Below are 15,404 nucleotides of genomic sequence, written 5' to 3'. Positions count from 1 at the left end.
GCAACATCAGCGTCAAGTCACACAACTTCCCTTTAAAAAAAAAAAGGCGGGAGATTCGTAGTTGACACATTGAGAATTCCAATAATAATTATTACGGTGTAATGTGATTATTGATGGTTATTTGTGTTGTAGACTAAATGTTTTTCTATTGTGGTACCTTGATTGTTATTTTAAATTAAAGATAATTGTTTTAGAGGTTAACCTACTTCCTACTTCTGGTTCTAAAAATACTTATATAATTTCAATTGAAATAATAATATTTAGTACGGCTTTAATTTTTACATACGTTTTTATTTGAAGTAACATTTATTAGTATAATTATTGATACGGTTATCGACACCGTATTGTCTCCGGCCACTTCCTCTCGTGGCGTGATGCTGCGAGCTGGTACTGCCTGGCACGAGAAAACAAAAGGCGGTTAATTTTGAACGGGCAGGGGAGAAGAAGCTAGATTCGTGGATGGGCGGAAAAGGATATAATTATATACAATAAGCGGATAAATAATATATGTATTGATTGGTAAATTAATATAGTGACAAAAAAAAATGTTATATGAGTAGTTTTATTACACACAACTAAAGATTCAAGGTCATTGAACCCAATATACCTATTACATTTGTGTTGAATGATATTGTGCTCAGCGTTGGATGAAAACATCCACATATGTATCTAAACTTTGTGAATCCTTTGGAAGAGCTTAACATTTGTATAGCTTTGGAGAAAAGTGAAAAAAAAAATACCTGGTTTCTTTAGAAAATAAGTGAAAACTCACGGGATGTTCAATAAACTTTAAGATATAGTAAACGTAATACATATTGCATTCATTTCTTAACTAATCTACGCTAGTCGAGGAATGTATTTATTTATAAATTTATACAAGAAATATTGCGTACAAATATGTGAACATAAATACCAACATTTATGTCCTTATAAATAATTTATTTTTTCTCACAAGGCTGATGTCGCAACAGTTACGGTTCATGGAAAATTCATAAATAGTACATTCATAGTGTATGCGTTTTCTTGGTCACAGTTTAGTTGGAGAACTATCATTCATATTAAAACCTGAACTTTTATTGTTGAAAAAGTTGGAGCAATTAGTGAATTTGCATGATCTTAATTATCGTAAAGAAAAATGCCTTTATAAAACCAGTATGTAATATCCTACCATTTTTATTGACAATGCCATATCGGAGAAGGTTTGTGGAATTAGTTTAAAACTATATTCTCTTCAAGAGAAGAAGCCACATGTTACTATTATTATTTTATCATATTAATTTCAATATTTCTAAATTGAATAAATATATTTATTATCAACATCAAAACTGTGCTGTCATATCAGGAGCTGAATCCTGCGTGAAAGGCTGATTTAAAATCCAATTGTGAGATTCGACGTTCGACACGATTGCATTATAAAATAACCTAACTTTTTGGTCATATTACAGTCCAATAAAATTTTAACAAAAAGAAAAACCGACTTCAAACAAAACACCTTTTTTGAAACAAATGAATATGCACGAAAAAGTAATAAAAATAATTGCGTATTCAACATATTTTTTAGAGTCTTCCTAAGTTAAATGAAATGAAAAATATTAGACTACTTAAAAGTCGATTAACGATTATATCATGTAGTTATAGTTATTGGTATATTTGGAGCCGGTGTCAGCCACGGTGCCCTTGCCCCAACAATCAAAAGAAAGAATCGATACGAGCCCCTTGATTGATCCAGTATATTATTGTGTAAAAGGTAATTTGTAAAAAACATATTTGTTAAAGTATTCTCGTATTGTTTTTGATAGATATACTGTAGGGTTTTATTGGCTGACACCGACTCCAAATATAACAATAATTATAACTACATGATATAATCGTTAATCGACTTTTAAGTAGTCTAATATTTTTCATTTCATTTAACTTAGGAAGACTCTAAAAAATATGTTGAATACGCAATTATTTTTATTACTTTTTCATGCATATTCATTTGTTTCAAAAAAGGTGTTTTGTTTGAAGTCGGTTTTTCTTTTTGTTAAAATTTTATTTATTTTTTGATTTTAAGTGAAGCTGATGCTGACTAACTAATTTTTTTTAATATGGATAGATTAAGCGTTCCGTTTATATGAGTCAGAAACTACTTCGAGGACAATTTCAAAGGAAACTTGCGAATAAAGCAAAAATAGACTTTCGAAAAGCGGATTTAATACGTCACGCGGCGTAAACTACAAGGATCCCTCGAAAGAGCTGTAATCGAACTCAGCAAAAAAACTTTGAAAAAGACCAACTATATTTCGTATATCATATGACATCACATCACATACACAAAATTTGATTAAAGATAGTAAGAAATTCTGCCCCATATCGCACCCTAACTGCGAGCCGTATAGGAGTTCCATCACTACATAGCATAAAACAAAGTCGCTTTCTCTGTCCCTATATCTTTAAATCTACGCAACGGATTTTGATGCGGTTTTTTTTAAAAGATAGTGTGATTCAAGGGGAAGGTTTGTGTATATAATACATGAACAATATAGTAAAGAAACACTGATAATTTTAGAAGTTTGCGATGTGATGTCGTATATAAACAAATTCTGTAGTATATTTAGTATCAGTATTGCACCCGTGCGAAGCCGGGGTGGGTAGCTAGTTGATTATAATATTCGACTATGATAATTACATAAACATAACCACATTACGGAAGGTGACTCAAATATCCAAATAACCTATAAATAAAAGATTCGACCGAGTATCGCTAACGTGCTCCTCAGAATTGTTCCGTTCCCTTCCGTTCCGTTACTTTGTCATGGATCCTGTGCTCAGAACCTTACCAAACTTTCACCAAATTACCCTTGAAGTATATATTTTATAATAAAAAAAGAATTATCAAAATTGGTTAACGTGATTTTCAGTTATTCACCTATTTGTCGCGCATATACATAATGCAAATTTAAGACTTATGTCGTTTTCACATGGATACCATCATCGGAAAAAAAAATAAAAAAAATGGGACCCCACGGGAAGCACTACCTTTCAAACAAAAAAAAAATTATCAAAATCGGTCCACCCAGTGAAAAGTTATGAGGTAACAAACATAAAAAAAAAAAAAAAAAAAAAAAAAAAAAAAAATACAGACGAATTGATAACCTCCTCCTTTTGGAAGTCGGTTGAAAAGTAATACGTTATTTATCAATAAACTACAAAGTTATACTGCTTATCGTATTAAACTAATATTTTGTGTAATCACACATAAGTTATATTTTGTAAATATTTATTTATTTATAATATTTCTTTTGTAATAAATTATTTATATTTATAAACTCAGTCGGTGTTGGGCACTGTGTGCTAGAATGAGCTCAAAATTTTCTTCTTACAGGAAGAGGAGACCTTAGCCTGGTTGGGATGTGTGCAAATAGTCTCTAAAAGATACACAAATATATTGCTATATATGGCAGTAAACACAAGGAAAAGATGGTGCGATCACCACATTCCCGACTTATTTGCGACTAATTTTGCTAATTTGCAAGTACTGTCGTATTTAGGCCAGAAAAAATACCTTTGCAAACTTTAATCAGAGCAAAAAAAAAATCTGCGTGCCCCAAATAATTCGCCGGAAAATATAAAATTGAAAACGAAGCTAGAAAATGATCGTACATTCACGGTAAAGTAAAAAACCAATGATTCACGATGTGCTCAGACAGGAAACTTTGCGATAAGACTGCTTGTGTCGAAAGGAGTTCTAAGACACAATACCTTCATACATATGTATATTCGCTGGCAGTTCTGTATTGTGAAATAAGTTATATTATTAGCAACTAGCTGTGTAGCAAAAAAATATTATTACAGCTTAAGTTACGCCTTAGACACGGTAAAGACATCCACAGTATCCTATGCTCAGGCTTCCCTACGAATGTCACGACCCTCAGTAATGAGGAAACGACTAGGAAGAAGTTACTCCTCATTATATCAGTTATCTGGCAGTAAAAGTCCCGTCAAAATCGGTCCAGCCATTCCAGAGATTAGCCGGAACAAACAGATAGACAAAAGTTGGAATAATAAAAAATTGATTGGATTGATTGATTGAGTCAAATAGGGCTATTGTAATATTACCAGTAGACACTAAAATTTTATTATAGGTATGCATAGAGTGTTAACACCATTAAAGTAGTTGGATTTTCAGAAGCTGTCACTGGTTTGATAATCACAATAGTCTTTAGCCTCGTATATCTTGCTCACATATGTAGTATATGTAGTTTACTGTAAGGCTATCCGGCACAGACCATTCTACTCATACAGAATATTCTGGTGAAATGTCAAAGACTGACCCAATTACTACTTTTTAATTAGCTAGACACATTCATGAAATAAATATAATCTTTATTCAAGTAGTCTCACAAAGATATTTTTCAATTGTCATATGTCATAAAGCTATCACAACATAGAATTAATATTTCATCGTTATTCAGAAATCTGCGTGCCCTAAATAATAATAACGAACAGCACTAGTCAAATCTATACATATAATAAAATTGCAGTGTCTGTTTGTAATATTAAAATAGCCCTTTTTACGCAATGCATATGTATATACACAGTACATATACCAAAATAACATTTTGTACCATTTTTGTCAGTCTGTCGGTTTGTTCCGGCTAATCTCTGGACAGGCTGGACCGATTTTGACGGAACTTTCACTGGCAGATAACTAATATAATAGGGAGTAACTCAGGCTACAATAATATTTATTTTTATTAAATTCAAACATGTACAACCTCGCGGGCACGGCTAGTCATTAATAAAGTTTTGAGGAATAAGTATTTTGACATCCGTCCACAGCGACCTGACGTTGCCCAAGATGGATGAGAGCCTTAAGTTACAAATATGATTATTCTGTCCACATGGGTCCGGGTATGAATTATGAATGACCAAACCATACCTACAATATTTCGTCGTTTTATGAGTTTGATTTCAGAAAGTTCTTATACTACGACACAACTTAGATGTAGCATCGGCAAAATTCGTAAAACCGATCACATCCAAATTAAGATCGCTGTCCCATATTATCAATATTTATTTCTTATGTGAATATGTATAACTTGTAATATTATATGACCTTATATATTCGTCAAGTTGACACGTCGATTTACATGCACTCGCTTTCTCGGGTTAAAATGACGCGACAATCTATAGCGACGAATAGCGTCGAATGGCGCGGTAGGGAGCTATTTCTATTGGTTGTAAATAGCGGCAGTAATCGATTTTATTGCTGATGCTGCAGTTATGTAATTGATTTGTGTACTAGATGATGAAGTTTTAAATTACAGAGTAAACATTTTCTTTCAATAATATTTTTAGAACTATGTTTCATATGGCACGTAACGCGTTACAAGGATATACTGAAATAAGTGTATGACCTCGCCCGACACTTTTCCTAAGTGACTTTTTATGTTTACGAGCATATGTCTAAGTTACTGCAGCATAGACGTGTCACTATCGCGTTATATTCAAATTATATAATAGTATTAACAAAACAAAATTACTTTTATATCAAATTTATTGCAAGGCTATAAAATAATAATCATTAACAACAAAATACCTCAATCAATTTCTGGTTTTCTAATATTATTACGAAAACAGTAAAACAATAGTACGCCTGACCGTATTTCGCGCCACCTCCCGCCAAAAAGAGAAATAATTTTAAAGGCCATCTGTCAACTTGACGCATGACGTTTGGAAAGACACACTAATTCTCCTTTTGATATAATAGTTTATAGTAAAATGATTACTTAATCATATGAAAATGCATTAGTGTTATAGTATGTCTTCGTTCAATAATGTTCTTTTTTAATCTCTGTGCTTTCTCGGTTCGATTTATTTAGTTTTATAGTTTAAATAAATATTGGACAACATCACTTACATTACGCTGATCCCAAAAAATAAATGCCTAAGGCACTTGTGTTACGGGAAATCAGAAGTATAGATGGTACCACAAACACCCAGACCCAAGACAACATAGAAAACTAATGAACGTTTTTTTACATCGACGCAGTCGGGTTCGAATCCGGGACCTCAGAGTGGCGTATCCATAAAAACCGGTGTACTCTACTCCACACAGTGGTCGTCAAATAATATGATCACTTTGATTTTTCGGTCACTATAAATGTAAAAACTTATTATAAATGCATAAGTGTGTGTAAAGAGATATTTCACTCATAAAATCAGACGTGACTGCGGCTTTACGGGCGGCAGAGGAATAATAATTATTATTCCTCTATTATTATTCCCATTATAATAGGAATTGGAGTATACATTTCCAACTTAATTTAGCGGGTTGTTAACTTTTTATCGTACAATGCAGAATATCGATATTTCGGCCTTATATCTAAACCATCGAGGCATTCAAATATTAATACAATACCTTAATATATTCATAAGCTTATTTGTAATTAAGTACCTAGATGAATAAATACATGATATTTATAGTTTTTCGTAAATAAATGTTTATTTGAAATATATTTGCCCAAGGTTAAAATATAAAAAGAAAACTTGGACCTCACTAATAGAAACGGTTTTCAGCCCTATTGGCGACCCTTTACGGGATCAGTGATAGTAATTCCATAATAACCCCAACCCTTTCCTGAAGTCCAATTTTCATGCAATTTGTATGTTATCAGATATTGAATCCGATATTTTTTTGTGTAGGCAAAATTAATCGTAATAATATGATAACGTAAATTGAAGATTATTTTCTTTTTGTTGTTTTAAGCCTTGTTGGTAGGACTTTGTGCTTGCCTGGGTAACCTACCAAGATGGGCTTGAACATTGGATCACGTATTCTAACCCTGACAACAAACCTAATACCCTATTTCAATGGAAGTAGGGAAAAATATAAAAAAAACCCTTTGATTAATGTTTTCCATGCGATTTGCTAATAAAACTTCTAAAATTCTGATACCAGTTACGTGGACGTTTATAACGCCATTTTTTCCAATATCCATAGTGAATATCATAGGTTAATCACGCTCTCGTCCAATGAAATCGCGTCATTTTGCTGTCAAATTGTTGTCTATTTGGCTTTTTGTCTGTTATGGTTGGAATACAGTATAGTATTGTTCTATTTCGGCTTGAAAGGTGAGTGAACTTTATAACTAAAGGCAAAAGAGACATCATCTTTGCTTCCAAGGTTTATGGCGCATTGTTGATGAAAGAAATTGTTAATTTTCTACCTCTCATACCCACTCTGAGGAACCGAACCGATACGGTTTGGGAACCTTCAAGAAAAGAGCATACACATTCCTTAAAGGCCGTAACGCACCTGCAAGGCCCCGGTGTTGCAGATATCCATGGGCTATAATAATCACATTCCATCAGATGAGCCTTCTGCTCGTTTGCCACCGAGAACATAAAATATATATAAATATATATATTTCTTTCAGCGAAATCTATCACTATTAAGTAATCCATTTGTCAGTTCCAAGCTAGTATACTATATCCTTTGCAAACTAGTAGTTGCGAGCATATTTTAGTGCCCGCGTTCGAGCAGCTTGGACGGATAACCTGCAATCCCTCACTCTTAAAGTGGATGACTCTGAACTCATCAGTAGCAAACATTTACAGGAAATTACATTTTTACGTTTACCTAATGCGCTTATTAAGCCAGTGCTGCGATGAAATCCATTTAATATTGTTTTAGCCGTTAAAGCGTCCCCTTGTCCCTACAAAGGGTACATGCACGGAATATTAAATTATTTGCTCAGACACGTGAAAGAGTTACTACGGTTTTGGAAGTGGAATTTATACAACAAAAAAGTCTAATCGAGTTATATTATAATAAGTTTCTTAAACTACTATTTTTACGTTTATTTGGCAAACGTACTTACTGAAAAAAAAAACAATTTACCAATGAATAATGATAACAACAATATACAGTTTTAACTAGTATTTATTCCTGAATAATAAATCATCTTTATCATAAAGTCACAAAATTAAATCAAAATCCAAATATAGTAGGTATATTTGAGTTGGATTTATGAATAGGCAAAGTGAAAAATATCTGAGGGATTTTATTACAGAAACGGATACTTGCCCCAAAAATGATTTATTGACTTAGCGGGATGGGACACTCGGCGTGGTTATGTGTGTGTTTATATTTCTTTATCGAGTTGAATGTGAGAATAACACACTGGGTAATCACATTACAAAATTGATACACGTAGACGTAAATTTAATAAATATGCTTGTACTTTTTGACATCGCGGCGATATTATGACGTCGTTAGGATCTGGTTCTGCACGGAGTTTCATATTCAGAGATTGGATTTTGTAAGGTTTTGTAAATTCTTAACATGACTCACAAGTTTTTATTGCGTGGTTGCTCCGAGGTCCTGTAAGCAAATCTATTTTGTAATGTTAACACTATTACATTTCTAATTTATTATGACAATTTTACTTTCACTAAAATAGCCGAGTCTATTTATTGAGTTGCGTACACACCTTTATACTATGACTAGCGACCCAGCTTCACACGGGTACAATGCTGATACTAAATATGCTACAGAATTTCTTTACTATGTTGTCCATCATATACAAAAAGTTTCCTCTAAAATCACTCCATCTATTAAAAAAACCGTATCTTTTGCGAAATTTTAAAGATTTAAGCACACGCAGGGACAGACAGCGAAATGCGACTTTTTTAAAAACTATGTAAGGATATGGATACATCCCATCCAAAATTGTCGGAATTAATGTCGAGAGGAAATTGCATTATTAAACTATGTAAACTTTTTGATCGTTTTGTCATTTAAGATACCTGACATTAATTGTCATTAATCAAAATATATCTTTGTATATATCAAATTAAAATTACATACAATTATAATCAAGCTATGTTCAGATTATTCAAAAAGTTGTTGAATCGTAAAACGTTACATGATATTCAGACTCGGAGTCAGGCGGATCAAGTAAATATTTTTATAAATGGTAGGGCTGTTTCAGTGCCAAGTTACTTCACAGTTCTACAGGCTTTGCGCCGAGAGCATATAACCGTACCTACATTCTGCTACCACGACAGATTGTCAATAGCTGGAAACTGCAGAATGTGTCTTGTACAAATTGAAGGTATGTGGAAACCACAAATTGCTTGTGCCATGCCCGTGGCCAAGAATATGAAAATACAAACGAATTCCGAAATGACTTTGAAAGCACAGGAAGGAGTATTGGAATTTATCTTAGCTGAACATCCACTTGATTGTCCAATATGTGATCAGGGCGGTGAATGTGACTTACAAGATCTTTCGATGAAATTCGGTAATGATCGAACGAGATTCACAGACATCCACTTCCAAGGTAAAAGAGCTACGGAAAACAAAAACTTAGGCCCTTTGATTCGAACTGAGATGACTAGATGTATCCATTGCACTCGTTGTATCAGATTTGCGTCTCAAGTCTGCGGATTAGACGTTCTTGGAACGACAGGACGTGGCGTTGACATGTTAGTAGGGACGTACGTAGAAAAAATGTTTCTATCCGAATTGTCCGGAAATATAATTGACTTATGCCCCGTTGGTGCGTTAACGTCTAAGCCATATATGTTTAAAGCAAGACCATGGGAACTTAAAAAAACTGATTCTATCGACGTAACTGATGCTACTGGAACCAACATAGTTATTAATCATAGGTTTGATAGAGTTTTAAGAGTATTGCCGCGGGAAAATGATGATATCAATCAGGAATGGTTATCTGACAAAGGACGCTGGGCGATAGATTCACTTGAGTTTCAAAGACTTGTGACTCCAATGCATAGGAATGCATGTGGGTTGTGTCCAATCGATTGGGATTGTGCCTTGAAAATGGCTGGAAAACTTATAAGATGTACATGTCCCACTAAGTTGATGGCGATAGCAGGTCCGCATTGTTCTGTAGAAACCTTGGTGGCTGCGAAGGACTTACTTAACATTCTTGGTTCTGATAACACATACATTGAACGTGCTTTTTCTTATTCGGAAACAAATATCGATATAAGAGCTGCGTATTCTCTTAACGTCAAAATGAAGGATGTAGCAACAGCTGATAAAATATTATTTATTGGAACTAATCCTCGATTTGAAGCTCCTATATTAAATTCACGTATAAGAGAGGCTTATGTGCATAATGAATGTGATATTTATGCGATTGGTCCAAAATGTCAATACAATTATCCAGTTCAATATATTGGTACATCAGTTAATGATATATGTAAAGCTAAAGAATATTTACAAAGGGCAATGAGGCCATTGATATTTATAGGCATTGATCAATTACAGACTTCAAGTACTGTAGCCATGATGAATGAGTTAAACAAATTAGTGAAAACCTTAACTGTAGACGAAAATTGGGAAGTTATAAATATTGTTACAAAAGAGGCTAGTTTCGCCGGGGCTTTAGAGGTTGGATGGAAGCCAGGTGGATTAGCCGCAGTGAAATCACTGGCTCCAAAAGTTGTGATATCCTTAGGTGCAGACCACGTGTTCTGTAGATGTGATGTTCCGACTGATTGCTCTATTGTTTACATTGGTTTTCAAGGAGATCGTGGAGCAGAATGCGCTTCAATTGTTTTACCTGGCAGTGCGTATACGGAAGCGGGTGGTATATATATGAACATGGAATGTAGATCCCAGTTCGCGTTCCCTGCAGTGACTCCGCCTGGGAATTCCCGATATGATTGGAAAATAATACGAGCACTAGCAGAGTATTGTCATGTATGTTTATTTTACAGCGACAGAGAATCGCTTTGTATAAGATTAGTCCAGGTAAGCCCAAGTTTAGTTCATTTTGGGGCGTACCAATGTAAATTATTTTCTGACTTGATTCCTCAACTTATGAAAAAAGAGTCTACTGTTGATAATTGTCCATTGAACGTAGAGATGCAAACTTTAAAGGATTATTATTGTTCGGATATTTTTACTTGTAACTCACCAACCATGGTCAAAGCTACAAAGGCTGCTACCGAGTTCGAAAAATGTGACTATGCTTCTGTTTAGTAATTTAATATATTTTAATTTTAATAAAATAAAGCTTTTATTTTAATTGTAATACGTATTTTAATGTTGGAAGTTTTACTGTCATAGTGTTATATAACATTCTTAATAAAGATTTTTTCTATTGCTTTTTTTAATTTTGGAATAAAAAATATCAATTGGTTCAATTCAATGTACATTATTATACCGGATAATATATCGGAATATGATTATGTTCGTGTAAAGATCATATTCACGTAAGAAAAGAATATTGATAATTTGAGATAGCGTACTTAATTCGGATGTAATCGATTTTACGAATTTAGCTGATGCTACATCTAAGTTGTGTCGCACTATACGTATCCGGATATTTCTAAAAAATCCTAAGAATAAGTTAGGTGGTAGGAAGATTTGCGCATGCCTAAATGGGATATTATAGGTTTTGTTCTGAGGTCGAGTCAACGGGTTAATATATTGGAGATAAACGAATAAATTTTTTTGAAACTATTTGAAATTTATTTCTTAGTATAAGTAGGCGTCTATTCTAGTTACTAGATCAAGTAATCTTGTTGTTTTGTCATCACTATTATTATGTTTCCCATAAGCACTTAAATACAGGATTTTGTTCGGACTTTCAGTAACACCCAATAATCAATATTTTATTAATTGGAACGTCTCAAAACTTCTTCTGAAATACAAATATATTATTCATAATATACGTTTAGATCAAATTTATGCTCCTTAGACGTCCTATGATCTTTACAAGGTCGATTCAACTTATCTCGAAAACTCAGAAGCGCCATTTTTAATATCAGATCGACATGATAAACGGCTTTGGCTGTTTTGTAAAATTCATCAAGCTGGTTATAATCGAAAGTTTTAAATTCACAATTACTTAAATATAAAGTCTGGAACTCTTTTCAATAATATGACGAAAGAACAAGTAGGATGATACTTATAAACACAATTTTATCTAAGGTTTTTTCAAATGAGCCGGGATGGCTTAGTGGTTAAAATACGTACAGCTTAATCGATGATTGCGGTTACAAACCCAGGCAAGCACGACTGAATTTTAATTTTCTTAGTTTCTGTTTATAATCTGAAGGAAAACATTGTCAAAATTCTGCATTTTTTTTATGCTATAGTTTGACGGACGAGCATATGGGCCACCTGATGGTAAGTGGTCACCATTACCCATATGCAATGACGCTGTAAGAAATATTAAGTATTCGTTAAATAGTCAATGCGCCACCAACCTAGGGAACTAAGATATTATGTCCCATATGTCTGTAGTTACACTGGCTCACTCACCCTTCAAACCGGAACACAACAATACTGAGTACCTACTGTTGTTTGGCGGTAGAATAACTGATGAGTGGGTGGTACCTACCCAGCCGGGCTTGCACAAAGCCCTACCACCAAGTAATGCATGAATCTATTTCCATAAAATTCCGTCATATATGAATCCATCAACCCGCGTCGTGAATAGCGTGGTGGAACACGATTCTAATCGTCTCGTCAAAGGGAGAGAAAGCCCAGTTAGAAAAGAATACTCCTCAGGAGTAAAATAATCGCGATCCCCTATTGTAACCTGTTAGTATCTTTACTATAGTGAGCAATAACTAATATTCCATTAGCTAAGTTTCTGAACAATTTTTATAGTATGTGTAATGTATGTATGACTGTGGGTCGAAAGTTATAAGTAAAAAAAGCAAGGAATTTTTTTACTTATAAGTTTCGACCCACAGTCACGACCACATGTTTTATTCTGATTTCCATCAATCGCTTGCTTAAAACAATTATTAATTAATAACATTCGTAAAAAAATAAATACAGATATATATGTCGTATACAAATATGTATGTATGTGTAAGATGTTTTGTAGAAAATGTACACGGGTGATTAACTACCCAGAAACCCCGTAACACGTAGCTAAGTTTAACCGAAATTGAAAATGGACTCCCAAATAACCGAAGGATACTAGAAAGGTGCAGGTCGTGCAAACGCAAGCCTTTGCTTACAAGATCAATTTACGAGACAAATTGCATTGGAGTTGCGTCACCCACGCCATTGTGAATGCATGTTAAAAGTACATACATTAATAATGGTGAAAATGTTTCTATTTTGTCCATCCAAGGGTTGAAGTCAGTCACACTAAGTGAGTTAACACGTTCAATACGGTGCGTGGTCTAATACGCCCCGTGTGTGTCTCCCTTGCGGTGCTAAAACATACTTCTCTGTCGTACATAGGCCGTAACGTCTAATTGATATAATGTAGTGTAGTGATAAACTATTTATATAATGTCTATTGAAAAGCTGTGGTGTAACTACTTAAACGTTACGGAGTCTAATAAGTACCGATATAATGATAGTTTTCATACGAGGTCTTAAACGCCCCTTATCGCAGGAATGGAAAAAATAAAAAAATGATAGTCGCAGCCAACGTGTTAAGGAATTACACACTCAAAATGATAATAAGTTGCAGATGTAATGAGAGCGCTCGCGATTGGGAGCAGCGAATTTGAACAACGAAACTTTCGAAAGGTTTTGCTGGACGATCTGACTCTACCAGAAATTTAATATCGCAATCGGCAGCCAATTTTGTCGATGAACTCGTTGTTAGAGTTTAGGTTATAGGAATGTTTAATGAACATCGATAGTGTATCCATTCAAAGTTTGAATAGCGGATATTTTTTTGCAATTGCTTTTCATAAATCGCTGAGAGACCAAAGCACCAGTTTGTTGTTAATACTTCGGTGTTAATTTTTTTTTTCAGTATTTTGCTTTCCAAAGCTGTTATATGATAGCCTCCTCAACAGAACGCCAACCAGTAGTCTTTATAGCTGTCACCTGTTCAACCGACTTCAAAAGGAGGAGGTTATCAATATGTCATAACTTTTTACTGGGTAGACCGATTTTGATAATGTGATACCGGCTCCAAATATAGCAATAACTATAAATACGTTATATAATCTAAAATCGACTTATAAGTAGTCTAATATATTTTTTTTTCATTTTACTTAGGAGGACTCTAAAAAATATGTTACGCAATTACTTTTAATTACTCTTTAGTGCATATTTATTTATTTTAAAATATTGTATTGTCTGAAGTCGGTTTTTCTTTTTGTTAAAATTTTTATTTATTTAAATTGTCAATCCACTTCGTCACAGGCTATCGTACACCTGCCTAAGCGTTATCAACTCTAGTACATGTCGTATTGGCAATTAAGGTGAAGACATAACGATCCCATTGCCATTTCAGTGAGCTAATTTTAGGCGTGATGTCAGACGCTTTAGTTCTCTGGCGAATGACCATATTAATGCATGAATTTAATTTCATTTTTTACTAAAATTGTAGCAAGAAATACGGTTTAATAAATAAAAATATATATTGGATAATATGAACATTGATACGATTTATTAAGCCTCAAGGCTTAATAAATCGTCGTTTGATCAATCAAATTAATTCAGATTCAGATTAAGTTTTGCTGAAAATTTTAGTCAGATCCAGGATGATGGGATCAGATTGGAGTCTTTATAACCGTTTGATAAAAATATCTTTGTCTTGTTTGCTTTATATATTCAAACCGAAACGCGTTCTGGTGTCAATTTTTATTGATCAATTTCGACGTAGAAAGCGATTTGAATCCTCTGTGAACAGATTTTCTATCAAATTTATTTGTTGATTTCATACTGAGAAGATTTTGGAATTAAACATATCACGTAAAATACATACGTATTTCCTAATCTAATTTTGATAGTGAGTGAGTGAGCAGTCAAAAAGTGTGAGTCTACCCAATAAGGTTTCAAAAGCATTATATAAATTAAAATCTATATAGTATTTCATTGAATTTATGTATTTCATAAAATTGCCAGGCGGTCGAGCAAATTAGTATTATTATGGTAAGCGAGCATCACCCATAGCATTTTAAACACTCCTCAAAATGCTTATGTCTTTCTAACCTTGAGAACTAAGTTGTTATGTCCTTTCCTTATAGTTATACCGGCTTACCTTTCTATACGCTATGTATTGCTGTTGGCGGTACAATATGTGATCTAGAGGGTAGGGAGGAGGATCTACCTGGAGGGGCTAGCATAAAGTCTATTTATCTTATCATATTAATCAAGCTTAATATTCTATCATTATTAAGTATTAAATATGAAATGATATCTTACATAATAATGAAATCATTGGATTTCTTTTCTTAAAATATATATTATTGTATAATATCGCCCCAGGCGGCTTTCCTTTCATTTGGAAAATGTTAGCTTTTCATTTCGTTACAAGGTATTTTCTTAATAGCATTATACTTAATTATATTACATTGGAATTTATATATAGGCTTGTAATATATACTCGTTTCCTTTGGCTATATAGGAGGTAGTGGTTCAGCTTGCAGTATTTAACCTACATTTAATAAAG

General features: G+C 33.7%; 1 protein-coding gene across 1 annotated transcript; it reads left to right on the top strand.

Moving 5' to 3' along the window:
- Positions 1–8,872: 8,872 nt before the first annotated feature.
- Positions 8,873–11,005, top strand: LOC124535882 (NADH-ubiquinone oxidoreductase 75 kDa subunit, mitochondrial-like). The gene has a single exon (XM_047112281.1). It carries the CDS (start codon positions 8,873–8,875, stop codon positions 11,003–11,005), a length of 2,133 nt encoding a protein of 710 aa, XP_046968237.1.
- Positions 11,006–15,404: the final 4,399 nt, after the last annotated feature.

The sequence above is a fragment of the Vanessa cardui genome, chromosome 15, assembly GCF_905220365.1.
Source record: "Vanessa cardui chromosome 15, ilVanCard2.1, whole genome shotgun sequence".
Lineage (NCBI taxonomy): Eukaryota > Metazoa > Arthropoda > Insecta > Lepidoptera > Nymphalidae > Vanessa > Vanessa cardui.
This window is presented reverse-complemented; position numbering and strand designations above follow the sequence as displayed.